This window comes from Lipotes vexillifer, unplaced genomic scaffold (genome assembly GCF_000442215.2).
Source record: "Lipotes vexillifer unplaced genomic scaffold, Lipotes_vexillifer_v1.1 scaffold1495, whole genome shotgun sequence".
Classification (NCBI taxonomy): Eukaryota; Metazoa; Chordata; class Mammalia; order Artiodactyla; family Lipotidae; genus Lipotes; species Lipotes vexillifer.
This window is the reverse complement of record NW_006781409.1, coordinates 134,511-154,693: the sequence shown is the minus strand read 5'-3', so window position 1 is coordinate 154,693 and position 20,183 is coordinate 134,511. Positions and strand designations below refer to the sequence as shown.

Genomic DNA, 20,183 nt, shown 5'->3' with positions numbered 1-20,183 from the left:
GGGGGGGGGGTGCAGTTGATGTGGGTCAGAGGGGCAGTTTGGGCACTGCTCTTGTCCTCTCTATGTCACACGCGAACTTGGCAATTTGTTGCCAAGGCCAGAGCCAAGGTGAGGACCTTGTGGGGAGAGAGTAAAGGGAACATGGCCTGTTGCATGTGGGCTGTATAGGGCAGTCTCACTCTGCCAACCTCGTTGCTAGCCCTTGGCCATCATTATGACCGTCTCAGATTACCCTGTAAGGAAACAACCACCAAAACAGCACTAGCATGTGCAAGGCATGGTCTGAGCAAAACAGAATCCAAGGACCTCTGCAGATCCCTCATGCCCCCCACAGGGTCCGAGGCTTCAGGCCCCTCTGGGGCCTCCTCTCCCACAGCCTATGGGTCCAGGGCTCTCCTCTACCCCCCTCTCTGCCCCCAAGCAAAGAAGTGCAGCCTCTGATGTACCCGGTTGTGGAACTCTGTGCCTTCTTCCTTGCCAGCTTTGTCTAAGAAACACAAAGACAGTAAACAGGGGGTGGGGGAATATGGAGTGCTGAGGTTTTTCTGGGAATGAGAATTAAGATAGGACTCAGGGTCTTTGGCCAGTTCCCAAATGCAATGAGTTTATCACTGCCAGGGACAGCAAGTGTACAAAGCTCTTGGCAGTGACCCCTACTGATTTATGAGGGGTTCTGGTTTGTTTCCACTGCTTTGCAGACAACCAGTCTTAAGGAAAATGTATATCCAGAATCTGCAAGAAGCAGGAGAGCCACTGGCGAAACCAGCGAGCGCTCACCAACAGAATTCCTAAGGGCAAGAGAGAGAGAAGTTCGCATTTCTCTTCTTTGCTTTTTCTTGTCTTTTCTTGTTTTATTTCCTTCCCTCCCTCTCTCCCTCGTTCCCTCCCTCCCTCCCTTCCTTCCTTCCTTCCTCCCTTCCTTCCCCAGAGCCCTCCCTCCCCTGCTCCCTCTCTCTCTTTCTAAAAAACGGATGATTGAGTTGACTGTGAACAAGCAGAACTACCAGAGTCCACATCTGCCTTCCTGACACGTAGGGAGGCACCTGCTCCAGGGAGGGTGACGATGGTTCTCCATAGGTAGAGAAACTGATGCCCTAAGGCCCTAAGTCATACTGGACATCTTAGCTTCAATTCTCAGTGGGGGGAGGGAATCACACCCCATGGCGGTTGACAGTTACAGTACATGGATGTCACCCTGATGAGACACTCCACCCTCATCCAGGGCCAAGCCCAAGGTGTGAGCTTTGCTTACCTGGGATGCTAAGGCAGAAGCAAAACCAACTGGAACCATGGGCAAGATTTTATAATAACTTTAAATGGAATGTAATCTATAAAAATACTGAATGATGCGTTGTACACCTGAAACTCATATAATATTGTAAATCAACCATAACTTAAAAAAAAAAAATTAAAAAAAAAAAAAAAAAAAGCAATGGAGTGAAAGAAAAAAAACCCTAACCCAAAACGACTGGAATCAGCAGAGTCCGAGACATATGCGGGAGGAGGAGGGAGCGAGCAGTGCAAGCTGTCTCAAAACCACACCTGCTGGGCTTCCCTGGTGGCGCAGTGCTTGAGAGTCCGCCTGCCGATGCAGGAGACGCGGGTTCGTGCCCCGTTTCGGGAGGATCCCACATGCCGCGGAGCGGCTGGGCCCGTGAGCCATGGCCATTGAGCCTGCGCGTCCGGAGCCTGTGCTCCGCAAATGGGAGAGGCCACAACAGTGAGAGGCCCGCATAACGCAAGGAAAAAAAAAAAAAAAAAAAAAAAACCACACCTGCTACAAATCAATGTTTTGCAGTGAGGGTCCTCATTTGGAAATCTCCTTTGTTTTTAGACAAGACATGGTGGGCCTCACAGCGCTGGGGAAGGTAATCAGACAAATGCCTGGGCCTTGGGCCCCAAGCATGCTGGAGCAGTTAGATTACTTCTGAACACCTTACAGCCTCCTCTTTGCTGTGGGTTCCTGAAACAGCTACGATCTCATGCTTTAGAGCATCCTCCTGGAGTGGGAGGCCGCTCAGCTGGAGCGCTGCACAGCTGCCAAGAGCTCTTCTTGGGATTTTCAAGTGTCCTGTTTTTCTTTTGCAGATGTATGTGTCTCTGTCCTCTGTTCTCTTGGGAACACCCAAGCTTCCTGGAACAACATCCAGCCTTTGGGAACTGTTGGGTCCCTTGTGGTCCCTTGAAGGAAGATGACGCCGTGGGGCAGGATGTGACATTGCTGTGTGAGACGCTGGAAGGGGGGCTGGGCTGGGGGCCAAAGGTTTGGATTCAGGTCCTGAGTCTGCCTTTTCCAGCCCTGCCGAGCACACAATTAACCGAGGAAATACAAGGGAACACATTACGAAAACTATACACATGTAAAGTAATGATGATAACTGGCCCTCATGTTGGGACTGTCCTTGCCAGGGATGACATGGGAAGGAGACCAAAGACCAGAAGGTTCCCAGGGAGGAGGAAAGGTGAGCGGAGTCCAACTGTATTATTTCCATTGCTGTTGTTGTTTGCTCTGAATCAGTGCTTAGGTTTAAACAACCCCATTTTACAGATGAGGACACTAAAGCTCTACAAAGTTGAGTGACTTGCCCAAGCACAGAGCAAGGATTTGAGCCCAGCGTTCTGTGACCCCGAAGCTCACACTGTTCCCTTGGTACACGCTGCTGTTCATGGTCCTTGAGTTGGGGTTTTGAGGGAGTCAGGTTCTGTGGCTGAGACAAAATCCTCAGCGTATGGTTAGCAGAAGCGTCAGGGGCCTCCTCTCAATCTTTAATCTGAGTCATCCCAGGGGTAAATGCAACTGCCATTCACCATTCCCTTTCGGGAACTGTTCACCACCACGTTGTCAGTGACAGCAACGGCCAAGTCTCCCAGGGTGACACAGGTTCTCACCTCACAGATCATGTACAACTTGCCTTCCGCACCAGAAGGAAGGGCCGAACTGGCAAAGCTCTGAGGGCTGACCGGGCCCCTGGGAAGTCACAGGCAGCAAGTCTGTGTCACAGAAAGTCACCCAGAAGATGTATGAGTCTCACCTTTCAAGAGACTCTTGAATATCTTAAACCAAAGGTCTTCAGACCTTAGGCATAGTTAGCTGAAGCCTAAAGAAAATTAACACTTTTCTCATCGTGGGTCCTTCAGGAGGACAGAGGGTGGGACTGCACAGTGGTAGGGAATTGATGGGGATCCCAAGTCAGTATCTGCTTAATAAACATAGAAAAGACTCACTTGAGTGAGTACACACGCTCACTTGAGTGAAAGACAGTAGCTTGTCCTCATGGATGCAGCTTTGGATGACCATCCTAGGATCCTGTGGATCTTTTTTTCCAGGCTTTTTCCTTCTTTTTTAAAATTGAAATATAGTTGAGTTACAATGTTGTGTTAATTTCTGCTGCATAGCAAAGTGATTTACATAAATATATATATATATATATACATTAAAAAAATATTCTAGGATCCTGTGGATCTTAAATGAGAAGCCCCCATTTGGATTTCTTTGTCCTTCTAAGTGGGACGTGGCGGACACTGTTTCCATGGAATGCAACATTCAAGTCATAAGAGAGTGTAAGAGCGAATTATCTTTTGCCTTTACATTGCAAAGCATCTGTATAAACATGTTCAATTTAACTGGCCAAAGGGCACAGTATTTTGATGCTGTTCAATCCCTATTCTTAGATAAGAGTAGCTTCAAAGACAGCTTTGCATATTTCCTTTCACCTACCCAAATACCGTGGGTATTAACTTAGACAAATGTTTCCTTCTGCTCTTCAAGGTCATGGGGCTTTGGGGCAAGAAATCTCTGCTCTGAAGCATCAACAAAGACATTTTGGAATTTAGTTCTCTGACGCCTTCTCTTCAAGAACTACTCGTCTGTGTGGTAATAAACAGAAACCGCTCACAAACAACTGATTTGTTCTTTTCAAAATGCATCCCTTCCTCTGCTGTTCATTTCCCTAAAATAAAACCACCCACAGGATAAAATGAGTAATTCCTGGAGTAAGCAGTGCCATGGCATTTTTTATTAAAATATGTCTGGCATGGGAAGTCTACTAGGAAATGCCCTCCAAATGAGGATTAATATCAGGAAACTTGGTGTAGTCTTGTGATACTGGCACACAATGCCACCACCTCTACCACTGGAGCAAAGATTAACAGCCTTCACCAAGCTAGGAAGACATCTGCTTCTGAGTAATCTGGGGCAAATGTAAATGTGGGCTCCACTGGACTCTGGCTTTTGAACAAAGCAAATGTTAGAGGCCTTGCATTCCTTAATCAAGTTGCTTTTAAACATCTAAGTTTAGGTAAGAATAGAGACTTTTGACTAGAGGCTTCTTGTCTGCTCACTGTGGGTGTAACTTGATGATGTATTTCTCAGCTCTTGTATCACCCTGACCTCATTTTGACCTTGAGGTTGCTCTTTGATCACTCCATGCACAGATGAAGGCCAAGCGGAGGTTTGGTAACTTAGATTGGGGTCTGCTTAAGAGGAGAGCTTATGTATCTGTATATTCCCAGAGTCTAGAACATCTGGCCCTTAGTGGATATTCCAAGTTTTGCTGAATTGGCATATTATAGAAATTGGATTTAACCAGTATTTATTGAGCACCTACTATATGTGCTCCTCAAGGTTGTGTGGCAAGATTTTTCAAAGTGGAAAACCAAGGGACAAATGCCCTTTTATTTATTTATTTATTTTAAATGACAGGTACAGCTGAGAGTATTATCATTCTGGACTGAGTTGTCAAGGACGTTTTTTAATTTAAACCAAAACTGTGTGCAGAGCATTATTTTAGTGTTGTAGGGATTTACAGAAGGTAAGGAAGGCCAGATGTCTGCTCCCAGCAAAGAACTTAAAATTCCAGAGGCGCTGGAGGCCAGACACTGGAGGTACAGGTCTGGGTGGGGCATCTCAGCAGCTACTGCAGGTCAGGAAAGCAGTGTGGCTTGGACATGTAGGAAACCTACATGGGAACCTGCAGGGACCAAAGTCAACAGGCTGGATTGGTCCATCAGATTCAACTGTCAATCCCTTTGATGGACAGATTTCCAATCCAATCCAATCTCAGTGAAGTGTTTTCTTAGGCCTGTTTTGTTTTATTTGTAAAGAATGATGTGCTCGGGCTTCCCTGGTGGCAGAGTGGTTGAGAGTCCGCCTGCCGATGCAGGGGACACGGATTTGTGCCCCGGTCCGGGAAGATCCCACATGCCGTGGAGCGGCTGGGCCCGTGAGCCACAGCTGCTGAGCCTGTGTGTCCGGAGCCTGTGCTCCGTGACGGGAGAGGCCACAACGGTGAGAGGCCTGCGGACCGCAAAAAAAAAAAAAAAAAAAGTTGAGAGTCCGCCTGCCGATGCAGGGGACACGGATTTGTGCCCCGGTCCGGGAAGATCCCACATGCCGTGGAGCGGCTGGGCCCGTGAGCCACAGCTGCTGAGCCTGTGTGTCCGGAGCCTGTGCTCCGTGACGGGAGAGGCCACAACGGTGAGAGGCCTGGGGGCCCCAAAAAAAAAAAAAAAAAAAAAAAATGATGTGCTCTTGGATAAGCTGTGCCCAATGGCAAAAAGCCATCTGGGTCCCTAATATCCTTTGCAATTTCCCTCAGTGTAGAACTTCACAGCCCACAGGTCAAGGTCTCCCTACTCGAATGGGAGAATGAATGTTCATGAAATGGGTGGATGGGGAGATGGACAAATGACTGAATGGATCCAGTGACACAGTCCTCGGAACATCCTAGGATACTCTGAGACTTTTAAAATTGAAGCCAGGCAGCCACTGCACCAGCCTGCTGACTCCGGTCTCCCTCCTGCAGCCTGTGGAGGCTCTGGAAAGAGATGAACGCCCTAAGAGGAGGTCTTAGGCTCGAGATACTTCCTGTGGTTTCATTCTCTCCTCCAAAAACCGCCAGCAGAGCTTCGGACTGCATGCCCCGAGACTCAGATCTCTCTCAGCTTCAGCTCGCTCTGCTCATCACCATTTGATTCCTCCTCTCTCAGCTCTAAGCCTTCAATGTTTTCCTACTGTCTTCAGACTGAGAAAGTTCAAATTCCTCAGGAAGACACTCAAGGCCCCCCAGATCTGGCTCCTACATACTTTTTATTTTTGAATTTTCCCCCTAAGAACACCTTCTAAGAGCAGACCCTTCTTGGGAGAACTCGTTTTAGATCTAGCTTGGAATTTTGAGACCTCAGGGAATACTAAAGCCATTAATTTTTGTGAGTTCACACATATAAGTATATAGCACTTTACTTATTCAAAGAATTTTCAGTGCTATTAGCTCATCTGATTTCTAAAAAGCCCTTAGATGGCTGTAGAGAAGACATCATCCCCATTTTACAGAGGAGAAAACTAGGGCACAAAAGGTCAAGATCCTTGCCTGAGACGACATAGCAAGTAGGTGGCAATGCAGCTCCTGCGGATGCCCGAAGATTGAGAACAGGGAATTCAATCCCTAGCATAAAGAACTGAGTCCTTAAAAAAAAAAAATCATGGCTCATTTTTCTTTTTTTTCTCCCCTCACGAGGCTAAATCTGTGAAACTGGAACAACACAGCAAACAGCTGAGGGCTATGGTCACAGCCCACAGACCTTTATGGAAGATTTGGTCTTGGCCCAAATTTTCAAAAAAGCCAAATGGATCGGCAAAACACAAGTGCAAATGCTGGGCCCATGCTGACGGGGCATCTTGTGAGAGATTTCCACAGGAAGCAAACACAGGCAATTAACCTTGCTGTAACAATTCATGTGGTCAAATAAAAGACAAAACCGTCAGAGGGAGCCTGCACCCCACCCCCAGTCCCCATTTCAAATGAATGCATAAATCTGGCTGAGCCTTCACTCTGGCTACTGACCCCTTATAGCAGGACATATACTCAACATGCCTATTGGCATTTTGACCACTGTTGGTTGGCTTCTGAGAACCATGTGACTGGCTGAGGTAGCCACCCCAGAGCTCCTGATCCCAATGGGGGGATGGAGGGGGGCGTTCCAAAGGGCTTGGGTGTTACCATTCCCACTTCTCAGATGGGCAGACTGAGGAGAGCAAGCTTAAAGGACTTACAGGTACAATCTTACAATCCTAGACAAAGCATATGGCTGAAACAGGATCAGAGCCTGCTCCCCAGCTTGGGGACCTTCTCTAGGGACCTGGAGTTTCTCCAGGTCTCTGCATGACAACCAAGCCCTCAGCTCTAATAACCCAGGGGCAGTGTGATCTGAGCTGCAGACTTGACCAGCAAGTCGGGAGATCGGAGAGCAAGTCCTGGCTGGGTCTTAGCCTCCTCTCCTTACCTGGAAACTTCTAAGTCACACCCGTGCAGCAGGTGCAGGCAGCAGTGCTGGCCAGGAAGGGTAAGGCAGTGTGAAGATCATGGTACTGGCTGACTTCCCCTTGGTCGGTTGGCTCCATAACACTCAACCTTGATGCAGAAACATTCACGGAGATTGGTGGGTTGCTGTTACTGCACCAAGATGGTCTACTCTAACCTACTCTCCCATATAAATGAAAGATTAACCACTCCCAAGTCTCTCTATCTTCTATCTTTCTGGATTTGTTGAAGTGTTTCAATGATTTTCATGATATATTGTTCAGCACAGTGGTCTCAAACTCTATTTCTTTATGTTATGTGAACTAAGAATGGTTTTTATATTTTTAAGTGGCTGAAAAAAAATCAAAAGAAGAATAATATTTCATGAACAATGATAAGAAATTGAGCTTTCAGGGTCCATAGATAAAGTTTTTCAACACAACCATGCCCACTTATTTATGTATTTTACATTGTTACACTGTTACGGTGTAGCTGTTTTTATATGGCAGAATTGAGTAGTAGCGATGCAGATCATATGACCCACAAACCTCAAAATTTAAACTATCTGGCCCTTTACAGAAGAAATTTAGCCTTTTAAATTAACTCTTAGTTTAGTGTAAAAGGCAGGCTACAGAATCACCCTATTTGCATAAACACTCTTTACACATAAGTTGAGAGAAACAAAACACTAGAATAGGGGTTATCTCTGGGTACTAAGGTTATATGCAATTATTTGAATTTTTCCACCAAACTTCCTAAACATGAAAGTATAATAAAAGGATATTAATGACATTAAGGAAATAATATCATAAATATCTTATCTTACTGTGAGCCAGACACTGTTAGTTGTTGACATGTTTCATTTCACTTAATTCCCTTTCCACAGTATAGGTACCATTGTATCTGTGTTCTACAGATGAGGAAAAGACGACTCAAGGAGTTTAAGTAACTTGCCCAAGGTCAGAGGGCGAGTGAGAAGCACTTTGTATACTTATGATGAAAACACACTTAAGAAACAGAAGGGGACAAGCTGAAAAGAAATTGGTTTAGGAAGAGTACTTTATTAGAACTCAGAGAATCCCAGTCCTAACAGACACTGAGGAGGTGAGAGATGCTTTGGGTATCCTCAGTAAGGAGATACAATATATTTGGAAGTATGTACCTGAAAAATGGCAGAGAACTGTGCTAATGAAGGCTGTGCATCCAGAAACATGTCAAGGCACAATGTGCTGATTTCCCAAGTTTTCCCATCAAATATTTCTTGACTTAGTAATAACATAAATGTCAGGAAGAGAGGACTGGTTGACTAAACCATGGTACTTCCACACAATGGAATACTATGCAGCTATTAAAGAACCAGGCAATAAGCACATCACTGCTGGTAGGTGGCACTGCAACTTTGAGACTGCTCTGTGGTGATGCAGGATAAAGCAAATAACATGAAGTACTCATGCTATCATCTGTGGCGTCCTTGAGAACCAGGATTCTCAGCATAGAGAAAGGTGACACAGACATAAGAAAGAAGTTAAATAAAATCCCCTGTAGTTTTGAGTTTGAATGGAAAGTATCAGTATGTACTCGTGATGTATTTTTATCAGAAATAACAACTACCTATTTCCTAGCCCTGGCCACTGGAAAGGCCTAAAAAATGATGACCAACCCAGGAACAATGAGTGCCTCTAAGTGCCCAAATTATGGTCTCTAAAATCCATTTCCCCCTAAGGGGAACCAGCGATTCTTAGAGAACTAGCTGATTCCAGGTCTGGGGACTGGCCTGGATCATCTTATTTTCCTTGGTATTTGAATGACGTCAAAGAATAGTAGGGTCATGTCAGAAGGAGCCAACAGGGCAGAGATGGCACAATCCAAGCACTGATAAAAATAATAAACAAAATGGATAAAACGCATCAAATATGTTTAAACCCACAGGTTTACAAGAATACTAAAAGACAGACACACAAAAAACCCCTAATTGGTCACCACTGGATGATGACAGTAAACCATTCATTATTTCTTCAATTGGCAAATAAAGGGAATGAATCAAACACATATTCCATCTTTCCTATGTGAACCTTATTACTAGATAATCAAATGGTAGATGCATTTGATTATTTGTATTTCAGTTAATAAATGAAGAAAGAATGATAGAATTAGAACAGCATTTTGTAACCCCTAATTAACTAATGGATTTAAGCAATAAGCATCAATAGCTGCTAAAACCACAAAGAGAGACAACTAGACATCATGTGCCATCAGCACAGCACAGTCTAGGAAGTAATTTTGCCCACTAAAATCAAACTTAAATCTGATTAAATACCTAAGTCAAATTACCAGTTTATAGGAAATGCAGATGGTAGAAGGACAGGTTAAATAGTACCACAGGGTTGCAGTTAGAAAAATCCAGACAATGGAATCTCTCCAGCACAAAGGATCCAATTTCTTCATTAAGTAAATTGCAAGGGGTTGGGGGGTGGGTGGGGAGGAGTAAAAGGAACTCGTAGATTACAAGGCACTTAAAAGACATGGTGATCTACTGTGATGTGTGGGCCTTGTTTGGATTCTGATTTTGAATAACGATTTTAAAAAGGCATTTATGGAACTACCATAAATTTGAACACTTGCACGACATTTGATGATATTAAGAGATAACTGCTAATTTGTTAAGGCATTGTGGTATTGTTAAGACCAAAGGGTCAGTTTCTCTTAGAGAGTTACACACCTAACTATTTACAGTGAAATGATACAGTCCTGGATTTACTTTAAAACAAACGGTGAAAAAGTAGGTGGGGACACAGATAAAATGAGATCAGTCTTGTATAGATGATTGCTGAGTCTGGATGAGGGTCCACAATGGTTTGTTGTTCCATTCCTTCTACTTTTCCACATGTTTACAAGTTTCCATAATAAAACATGAGAATAAATCCTTCCTGATGTCATGATCAGAGCAATAATACTGGGCGGGGAGCATCATGGTTTTGACCAGTATTCCTTTTCTCATATTTCATGAATAATGGAGAGTTGAGTTTTGTGCTTCAGATTGTTCATCTGGGGAGCTTCTCCATCACCCATGGAGCTTCTCCACTACCCACGGGGATTCTCCATCACCCATGGAGATCTCTCCACCACCCACTGAGATTCTCTATCACCTATGGAGATTCTCTACTACCCATGGAGCCTCTCCATCACCCATGGAGCTTCTCCATCACCCATGGAGCCTCTCCATCACCCATGGAGCCTCTCCATCACCCATGGAGCTTCTCCATCACCCATGGAGCCTCTCCATCACCCATGGAGCTTCTCCATCACCCATGGAGCCTCTCCATCACCCATGGAGCCTCTCCATCACCCATGGAGCCTCTCCATCACCCATGGAGCCTCTCCATCACCCACGGAGTTTCGCCATCACCCATGGAGCCTCTCCATCACCCATGGAGCCTCTCCATCACCCATGGAGCTTCTCCATCACCCATGGAGCCTCTCCATCACCCATGGAGCCTCTCCATCACCCACGGAGTTTCGCCATCACTCTCCTCACCACGATATGTCGCTATGTGCTTGGGACACATACACACACATACAAAAATCTATTGGAAAAAAAAAAAAAGATTTCTCACGACTTAAACATTTTGCTTTGAAGGTGCAAAGGGTGTGAGGGACTTCATAAAGCAAAGTCACTGAACTCTACAGAACCAAATCTACCTGGCACAGGTGTTCAGTGAAGCTCATGACCAGGGGGAGAGAAATGATAGTCGTGGTGTTGAGGTTGGTAGGTATTTCCATTCTGAAGTTCTGAGCGAATGACAAGGCAAATCCGGGTGATGAGACACTGGCTGTGCGCTCATGCCGTTACCTGCATCGGTGACCGTTTCCTAAATTAGGTAATGTCTGTGGGAGGGCAATCTCGCTAAATTCTCACCTGGGGACCTTACAAGTGAGAGAAATGAAGAGGGTCGAGGGGACGAGAGCAGAACCTTAAGCCCTGTCATGGAGTGTAGGATGGTGGAAGGAAATAAACGTTAGGACCCAGGAAGTGAGAAATGGGTCTGATGCTTATCTCTAGAAATGGCACCTCCCAGCCCTCAACTTAAGCTTGCTGCTTAGGAGGCTTCTGTTTCTTTCGTCAGCCTCACCAGCATCTGTGCGGTAACGGTGCTTAGCAGGGTTGTGAGTTTCCCCTCCCCCAACCACCAACCATGGGTCCCTTAAACCCTAGAGCTCATCCTGTTGAGGCACTTCGCTTACTGGTGGCACTGCCCATTCCCTTGTCCTTCTCTCCCACTAGGCTTTAACTCCCTTGAGGGCAGGCACTTTGGCCTGTTCCTCGTGGTATCTCATCACGTGGCACAAAGCTCCCCAGTCAGCACAGGGTTGGGAGTCACTGTGGAAGCAGTGGAGGGTGGTAGTTATGAGGGTGGGCTTGACCCCCGGCCCTGCCAGCTACTGTTCCCAGTTTGCCCAAGTTGTGCTATGGTGTCCAGATTCTACTATGACTTATCACAGGACTTCAGGTTTTGTAAAACACTCTGAGGTTTTCCTGGAAAAGATACCACGTATAAGGGTAAATTTCTATTTCTATTTAACAACGTAACTCATCTAGGAAAACAATCCTCCTGGAATTTTTTTGTGCACCTACCTGGAATGGTCTCCACTCATGGCCTTATAAATAACAAAACCTGAAATTGTAACTACATACAACGCCTTGGATGTGTGTTAAAGGGTGGGGTGGTGGAGTGGAAAAGTGAACATCTTGGGACAGAACTATTCGACTAGATAAGCAAACCTGGGCATCTTCGAATGTGTATCTCCCTCCATCTTTGACGTTTTGACTGGTTATCTCGTAGCTGTGAGAATCCAGATTGATTGCACTTGGGGCTCCAGGGGCCAGAAACTCTTGCCAGATTTCTTCCACCCTCTTGGCCACATCTTGTAGGGGTTGTTTCTTGAGATCTTGGACAGCCAACCAGAACCTGAAATGGAAGCACAAAGACAGTCTGTTCCATGGGCTTAGTCAATAGCTGCTCTGCTGGACATGGTCCCAGAACTGACCTCCCATGGCATTCATTCTGCTGCATCCCCAAGCCTTCCCAGTGGCCACTTCACACATCACGAAGGCCTCAGGGACTGCTGAGAATACAAAGGCGTTCCATTATTGCACTAAATGCATGTTAGATCACTGTGCTTCTGATTACCAAAAAGAGATTTCTCTCCCTCTACATCAAGGTTTCTCAGCCTCGGCACTATTGCCATTTTGGGCTGGATAATTCTTTGTTGTTAGCGCTGCCTTGTTCATTGAAAGAGATTTAGCAGCAATCTTGGCTTCGACCCATAAGATGCCAGTGGCATCCCCTCCCCAGTTGTGACAACCAGAAAATTTCTGGGCATTACCAAATGTCTTCTGGGAGATCAAATCACCCCTGGCTGAGAACTACCACTTGACATAGATGCCATGCCACAGACAATGTGAGTCCCTTTGCCATATCTGGTTGGGATGTGGCAGCATCCAAATGAAGGAAAGATCAAAGAAGCAGATAGAATCTGGGCGTCATTAAGAATATTCGAGCTGGAAGGACCCAGTCATTCATATTATAGATGGAGAAACCGATACTGTTTGCAACATCAGTATCAGGCATGGTGCTTGGCATATAGTAGGTGCTCAATAAATGTCTGTTGGAGTGCAGATGGGCTCATCTGGAACAAAGCTGAAGGGACATACGTGGGGAACCTCTCTACTAAAAGATGCTCCAGGGATCACTGGAGAGAAAAACCTCATGCTCACATCCATATTTGCCTCTCACAAATCCCTCAGCAGCAGCATGGTGTTGGAGAGGTGGGCGTGACCTGTGAGATCTTTTCTGCTGAGAGCAGCAGTAGCCAGGGCCAAAGCTTGGACAACAGCTCCCAAGGTCATGAGGATGGTTCCCAAGGCATCCCTGGAGAGGGCTTTCGGCAGGACTCAGGTTTGGGTGGCACATTTCATGCTCTGTGAACAACAGAGTCCAATTTCCCCATCAATGAGACATGAGGACAGGCTCCTGGCTATGTGGTTCCCACAGCCACGGGTATCACACCTACTCAAGCCAACAAAAGGGCAGGGACAAGAGAAGCTGAACCACGACACGGAGGAAGGTGCATTCAATCTGTCATCGAATTTCACCCACAGTAAGATGTACTCTTTTTAAAAGGGTAAGCATATTTTTCTGTTGCTGTTCAGAGAAATGTCTGTGGAGTCAAGTGCATGGCCTAAAGGTGCCACCCAGTGGCCAACTCAGGTAATGCAGCTCCATTTACACAAGGACAGAAGACTGGAGAGAGCGTGTGTGTGTATCCGTGTGTGACACAAGCTGTGTGAGCTCCAACTCTCCCCCTGATTTGCCATTAGTTATTCTAACGATCTCCCTGAAGAAAACCCTCGTGGTTCCCTCGCTGGTCCTGAAGAGCGAGAGGCGGGGAAGGAGACAATCACTTCACTCAACCAGAAGATAAGGAGGTTCTCATCCCCGCTGTGCTGCTGTCTCGGAATTGCTGTATCTTTCTGGGCATCTCTCTCCTCATGGCACAGTGGGTACAAAGCAGGTGGAGGGGTACGTGAGACAGGTCTGGTCTGAGCACTTCCTATCTGGTATAATTCTGAAATGCTTTCAGGCCCTGTGGGTGGGAGCCGTGGAGGGAGCTGCAGGGTGGCCACAGGTTCAATCCCGGGCCACTCTGATCCCTCAGAGCTCACCTCTTCCTTGGGTGGCCTGGGTGGAAGGTGCCTGGGGTTCCTGCCACTGCCATCTGCCATCACCTGCCCTTGAACACCAGCCCTCTGTCTTTCTGCCCCAGGTCTTTGGTGCTCACGTCCTCTGGCTACGCAGGGAGAGGGAAACTAGTGGCTCTTTAACCGGAGTCTGATGGGCAGGGGGTAGAGTTTGAAGGGGGCTGTTAACTGTCCAATTGTTCAGATGGGTCTTTGAAACTCAGCTGGGAGTGGGTCTCCTCCATCCCCCTGGACGTTCCCTAGGTTCCTTGGGTCTCTCTGTCCCCCCACTAGGTCTGCCATGAAATGAAAGAGGTGGCCAAGTATTTAAAGGTGAAAATGGTCATCTGGCGATGACAGTACCTATAAGGCTTTCTTCTCCTGGAGGACCGTGTTTGATGGGCAGGTAAAATTTAGGAAACCAGTCGTAAAGAAAGGAACTGGTGTTGGTTTTTCAGAGGACTGGAAGGAGGGCTAACGGGCAGCTTGGTGAGTCCTCTGCAGCCCCAGGGAGCCACCTTGGGCTGAGGCCCGGGCTGGGAGCAACTTCTCTGGGCCAGTGTCCTTCCCAAGACCACCAGACCCGGCAATTTCTCACACAAATGATGACACCTGGGCGATTTCCTGCCCCCTTCAGTTACTGTCATGTGGGCATCCCCTTCTGTCCCCTTCTGTCCCTTGTTCCAGTCTGCTCTGAGGAGCAGCTCTGGGGAGGCCCTGAGGCCCCGGCGGCTTCTGAGCGCTGCAGGCTCCCCGTGGCCCCTGAGGCCTCAGCGTCCCTTTGGCAGAATGAGTTGGGAGCCACATTAATGCACATCGCTCAGCTGGGTATACAGAAGGTCTGGGGCGGATGGAAATGGAAATTTCAGAATCAAATTTAATAAACTTTTACATAAGAAATTAAAAGGTTCCCTTTATCAGAGGAAGGGGAGGGGCGGGGATGACATTCCCCAGACAGCAGCTTTCTCTCCCTGTGTGCATGGGGACCCTCTCAGCCCTCTGTCTGCCTTGGAGATGACCTGTCTCATCCCTCTCAGGTGACAGCAAAGATGCTATCACAGGGGCTTCCCTGGTGGCGCAGTGGTTGGGAGTCCGCCTGCCGATGCAGGGGACACGGGTTCGTGCCCCGGTCCGGGAAGATCCCCGCGGCTGGGCCCGTGAGCCATGGCTGCTGAGCCTGCGTGTCCGGAGCCTGTGCTCCGCAGCAGGAGAGGACACAGCAGTGAGAGGCCCGCGTACCGCCAAAAAAAAAAAATGCTATCACAACAGCATCCTGACATCCCATATGTGTTTACCATCACTGGCTTCAAGGAACCTTTGTGTCAATTAGAAATTCAGAACAGGCTTGGTTTGTATTTGCCATCTGTGAGCCCACGAGCCTGAGCTGGGGGCTCTGATCCCTGGCTGCCCGGCCTCCCACCCCTTGAAAGAGGCCCTGAAGCTCCCCTCCCCTATCTACTGAGGATGGGAGGCCCACTGAGGCCTGCGCGGCTTCTGCTCCTCCAGGACACCAGCAGGGAGGAGGGTGCCAGTGGCAGCAGATTGGTGCCCACCCTGCACTAAGCCTCTGTGGCTTCTTGCAGCAGAAGGGCTGTCATGACTGGCAGGCCACGAGGACACTCAGGTATCAGGGAGACCACCTGTCCTGCTTTGCGGGAGTCGGCAGGGTGGGGAAGCCAGCCCTATGCCAGCATGTGATCCGTGTCATTGGCTTAGGAATGCAGGTGGCAACTGGCCTTTGCGGGGAGGCAGTCTGGACTCAGACACCCCCGGCGCCAAGCAGCAGTGGATGGGACTTGAGGGCGGTCGGGGGCTGCCCCAGGGGGCCTCCTATCTCCTGCAGGGCCAGAGTGCTGACAGGGAATGGGGTTTCCTCCCCAAGGCTGGCTGCAACAAGGGGAACAATGCAGCAGCTGGACGCTCTCCATCCTATCAGGAGGTCTGGGCAGCCCTTAGTTCCTCGCTTACCTATCTTCTCATCAACTAAGATTTTCATGGATTAGAAAAATTCAGCTTTTAGTTCGTTCCCAGGGAAAAGCCAACTGCATGCAGAAGGAAGGGTTTCTGTGCCCTCTGCTGGTCAACAGAGACTCGGGCACAACGGATGCCACTTGACTTGTCTCTGGTTGGGCTGGAACGCCACCACCAGCAGCACCACGGAAGCCAAGTGATATTCGCCAGGCAGTGGCTGAAATGCCACAGATTGTCCCAGTGTTGTGTGAGCACCTCTGTTCCCATTAACCATGTGTTTGCTTCGTGGGGAACACTGCCAGGCCTGGCCAACCTTCCGAGGTCTTCCTATGACTCGGGGCGACTGTGGGAGATGGCGGCGCTCCAGGCCAACCTGGCGACTCTCCTTGCGCTCTCTTTAATGGCTTCTCCTTTCAGCTGACACTGTGTGGAACAGGGATAATCAATCTGCAGGTTAGAAGAGCAACCACATTCTCTCAGGAGAGTTACAGTTCGTAAAAAATGTACGGGGGATGGATGCTCTTTGCTGCAGGTTTTGATTTTTAACTCGTGCCCTGCTGAGCGGCAGTGGGTGTCAAGCCAGGTAGGACAGAGATTTGTGCAGGGGAGATGGAGGGGGGCAAAGGTGGCAAGGGGCTCCTGTCACCATTCTAGGAAAACACACAGAGAAAAGAGAGGGACCAGGTCACTCTCTGGGACTCCCTGCTTCAGCACTGGGAGGCACCACCTTGGATGCATTCTAGAGGCCCTGAGCAAACAGCTATCTCCAGGAGGGCCCACCGAATGGAGCCCCCGGCTCGGCCCAGGGAGCTGCAGAGAGCATACAATCACACCCTGTGCTGTCTGCAGCAAAATGTGCTGGTCGTGCCCCCTCAACTGCCTGGAGATGCCACCCCTCCCTCATCTCACAGGCTCACCCCAAAGAAAAATGATCAAAGGGGACGTCAACTTACACTGTATGATCACAAATGTAAGACATCTTTTCTTAAAGGATCCAGGGTGACCTTTCACTGTGGTGAGAGCAATACCTATGTCTCTTTGGAGCTCCTCTGCTCTGTATTCTGAAGCTCTGGTATAGTTTGGACGACTTGGTTACTTAACTGGCAAAATTTTTCTAGGTGTCCTGCAGAAATGTCTTGCTCTAAATACCCCTTTCACTGGAGAGATGCAAGGGAGTGAGGGAGGACAGATGTGGAGAGGGCTTTGCAGTGTATCCAGTTGAGTTCTGGTCAGTCTCTCTCTTTTCCTCCCCTGCTCCAATGCCAGATGCCTGGGCTTGACCAGTCCTGGGGAGAAAGGACAACCCTGGGGTGGCCAACACCACAGATGAGCAGGGTCCTCATGTTGTGCCACATGGCACGGCTCTAGGGACCGCCCTTCACAGGGACCAACAGCAGAGATGCACCTGCAGGGCTGCTCGTGGCCGCCCTGGACAAGGGGTGAGACACATTCAGCTCTGTGCCCTCAGGACCTGAGTCGCGGTGGGCACCAGGCCAACATCTGTGGCCACAGGAACGACTGCAAAGGGAAGGGAGGGAGGGCCTGGTTCTGGTGACCGAAGAGTCCTAACGTTGTGTGATTTCAAACCAAGCTTCCCCCCATATATCCAATTACGCTGAATATCATAAAAGTAGAGTCTGAGCTTGCAGAGAGGATTTTAGAAGCTCTTGGGCTATACATTTTATCTCCACCTGTTCTATTTCCTTTATCCGCTCTCCTGTCACGGATCAGAGGGGACCCTCTTTAAGTCTGGATTTATGCATCCACGCTGGGGGTGGAGATTAGTCCCTGGCATGCTCATGTGCGTTCACACGCATTCTCTCAGCCAGGACTGAACAGAGCCCTCCTGGCGCAGGAGCAAAAGGCGCTGGTGCAGGAGGTAAAGCAGGATGAGGTGCTGCACACCTGCCAGGGACACACTCCTCCGTGTACTCCCGGCGTGAAATGCACAGCGGATTTCGTGGCCCTGGATGTGCTCAGACTGGGCAAGGCAGTGCTGAGTCAGCAGATGCTCCCGCCCTGGGGCCCCTCACGAGGACCAGCACCCTGTGGCCATCCCTCAAAGTCTCTGCAGTGGTGCAGGTGGCTGAGAAATAGTCAGGTAAAGGGGGCCTCTATACCGCTCCATCTTGGGGGCCTGGGGGACAGGGATGAGAAGGGGACGTGGAAAGGGCTCCCAGGGGTGGCTCATGGGGACCAAGCTGGGGGTAGGACCTGGGGCTGAACTGGCCACACAGAGTTTGCCTGGGTGCATGATGGTGGCCACAGGGGGCGTGGCTTCCCATGCAGGACCCACCTGCAGGCACTGCCTGGGAAGCTGGTTTGAGCACCGTCCCGATAAAGAGTTTTAGAGTCAAGTCTTCTGTCATGAATACTCAATAAGGAACTGAAGCGCAACTCTGAGATGTGTTTGGTACAATGCCACAGCACAAGGAGAGAACTCTTTTGTGTCATAACCTGAAATCAGATATTCAACCTTACCTGGTTTACAGCAGGCATATGGCTGGCTGGAAAGTCATCACTATTACAGTTAATCAGCATCTACACGTCCTCCCAGGACTTTGTGGTGTGGGAGGGTCCCCCTGCCACATCTTTGGTCTCAGGGTCTTCCAGCGTAGAACACTCCCCCTCCCTCTTTCTTGTCTATGTCAGTATCTTGTACACTCTTCAAAGTCCAGCTTATGATTTGCCTACTCTGGTTTACACTCATCTGTTCCTTTTTAAAACACTTCCAGAATGGTTCTTAGAAGGCTTCCCTGGTGGCACAGTGGTTGAGAATCTGCCTGCCAATGCAGGGGACACGGGTTTGAGCCCTGGTCTGGGAAGATCCCACATGCCTCGGAGCAACTAGGCCCGTGAGCTACAACTACTGAGCCTGCGCGTCTGGAGCCTGTGCTCCGCAACAAGAGAGGCCGTGACAGTGAGAGGCCCGCGCACTGCGATGAAGAGTGGCCCCCGCTCGCCGCAACTAGAGAAAGCCCTTGCACAGAAACGAAGACCCAACACATACAAAAATTTAAAAAATGAATACATTAAAAGAAGGCTCAACATTAAAAAAAAAAAAAGGTTCTTAGAGTTTACACTCATTTATATTCATCTAATGACTTAAGAGTTTCTTGTGTCTTCTCCTCAAGGACCTACAAAGTCGTTGCAGGCAAAGATCACGCATCTTGACTTTCTCGCATCCCTTAGCTGGCTCTCGGGGGCTGGGTACAGGATAGGTGTGTAATAAACATCATTTGATGGACGTACGGGACCGACATGGTCTCTAACTCTAAATAAATAACATGGATTTTGCACATTGACACTGGAGCAGACAGTCCTTTGCCCACAGCATATGCTCTTTTTAAAGTAAAAAAATAAAAAAAATAAAAAATTTATAAAGCCACTCTTTGGAAAAATGCCACTGGAAGATGGGAATTAAACTTGTATATAAAAGAGAGCTTGGGGCCAAGAAAACACTGAGATTTCCATCTAATCCACTGAGAAGCCACCACTTGGCTAAGATCAGTAAGGGTCTTAGATAAGTTACATTTTCTATGCGTCTCTGTTTCAACATCTAACACAGTGAAAGCCTGTAAACCACATTACCAGATTTTTCATGACCAAGATATCTGCCCTTTTAATGTGCTCCCTTTCCTTTCACTTACAATGGGCCCCATGTTTTGAAAGTTTTCATTTTTTCTACTAAACAGTAACCGTAAGCACATTAGACGTTTCCCCTCATCTTGATTAGTCGTAGCCCAGTAGAAACAATCAGATGTTCTCATGGGCATCAAGTGACTACACGAAGTTGCTAGAATTCCTCCCAAAAGGAAAAGCATGTTTTAATTAGCTTTTACAGTTACGTCTCCAGGTCTTGAATGATATTTACTTTGGCTTTCTGAAATTCTGAAATGAGCCCACTGACCGTTCTTTCTTCTGGTTAGCCTGTCCAGTATTCAGGACCCTGGACTGGGAAGTTTTGAAGGGGATGGTCTCTGAACTGCCTTTCCACTGTGGATTTCCATGGTTTTATGGTTTTAGTTAATGGACAGCGTCATTAAATCCACTTGACCATTGACTTATTATTGGAGACATGTTTCCAATAACTTGAAAACATGTCATCTGGACTTAAAGAACAAAAAATGCTGGTATTGGTCAGTGCTAATCTGGTGATAACAAAGCTGCACATA

At 47.9% G+C, this 20,183-nt stretch overlaps 1 protein-coding gene across 5 annotated transcripts in view; it reads right to left on the bottom strand.

Moving 5' to 3' along the window:
* The window catches only part of RGS6 (regulator of G protein signaling 6), a 188,270-nt gene that overhangs the window by 34,273 nt on the left and 133,814 nt on the right, over window positions 1-20,183 (bottom strand). For all 5 annotated transcript variants that reach the window (XM_007454735.1, XM_007454733.1, XM_007454736.1 and 2 more), the window contains exon 13: window positions 12,079-12,265. In XM_007454735.1, coding sequence (XP_007454797.1) covers window positions 12,079-12,265 — 187 coding nt within the window. The remainder of the gene's footprint in view (window positions 1-12,078; window positions 12,266-20,183) is intronic.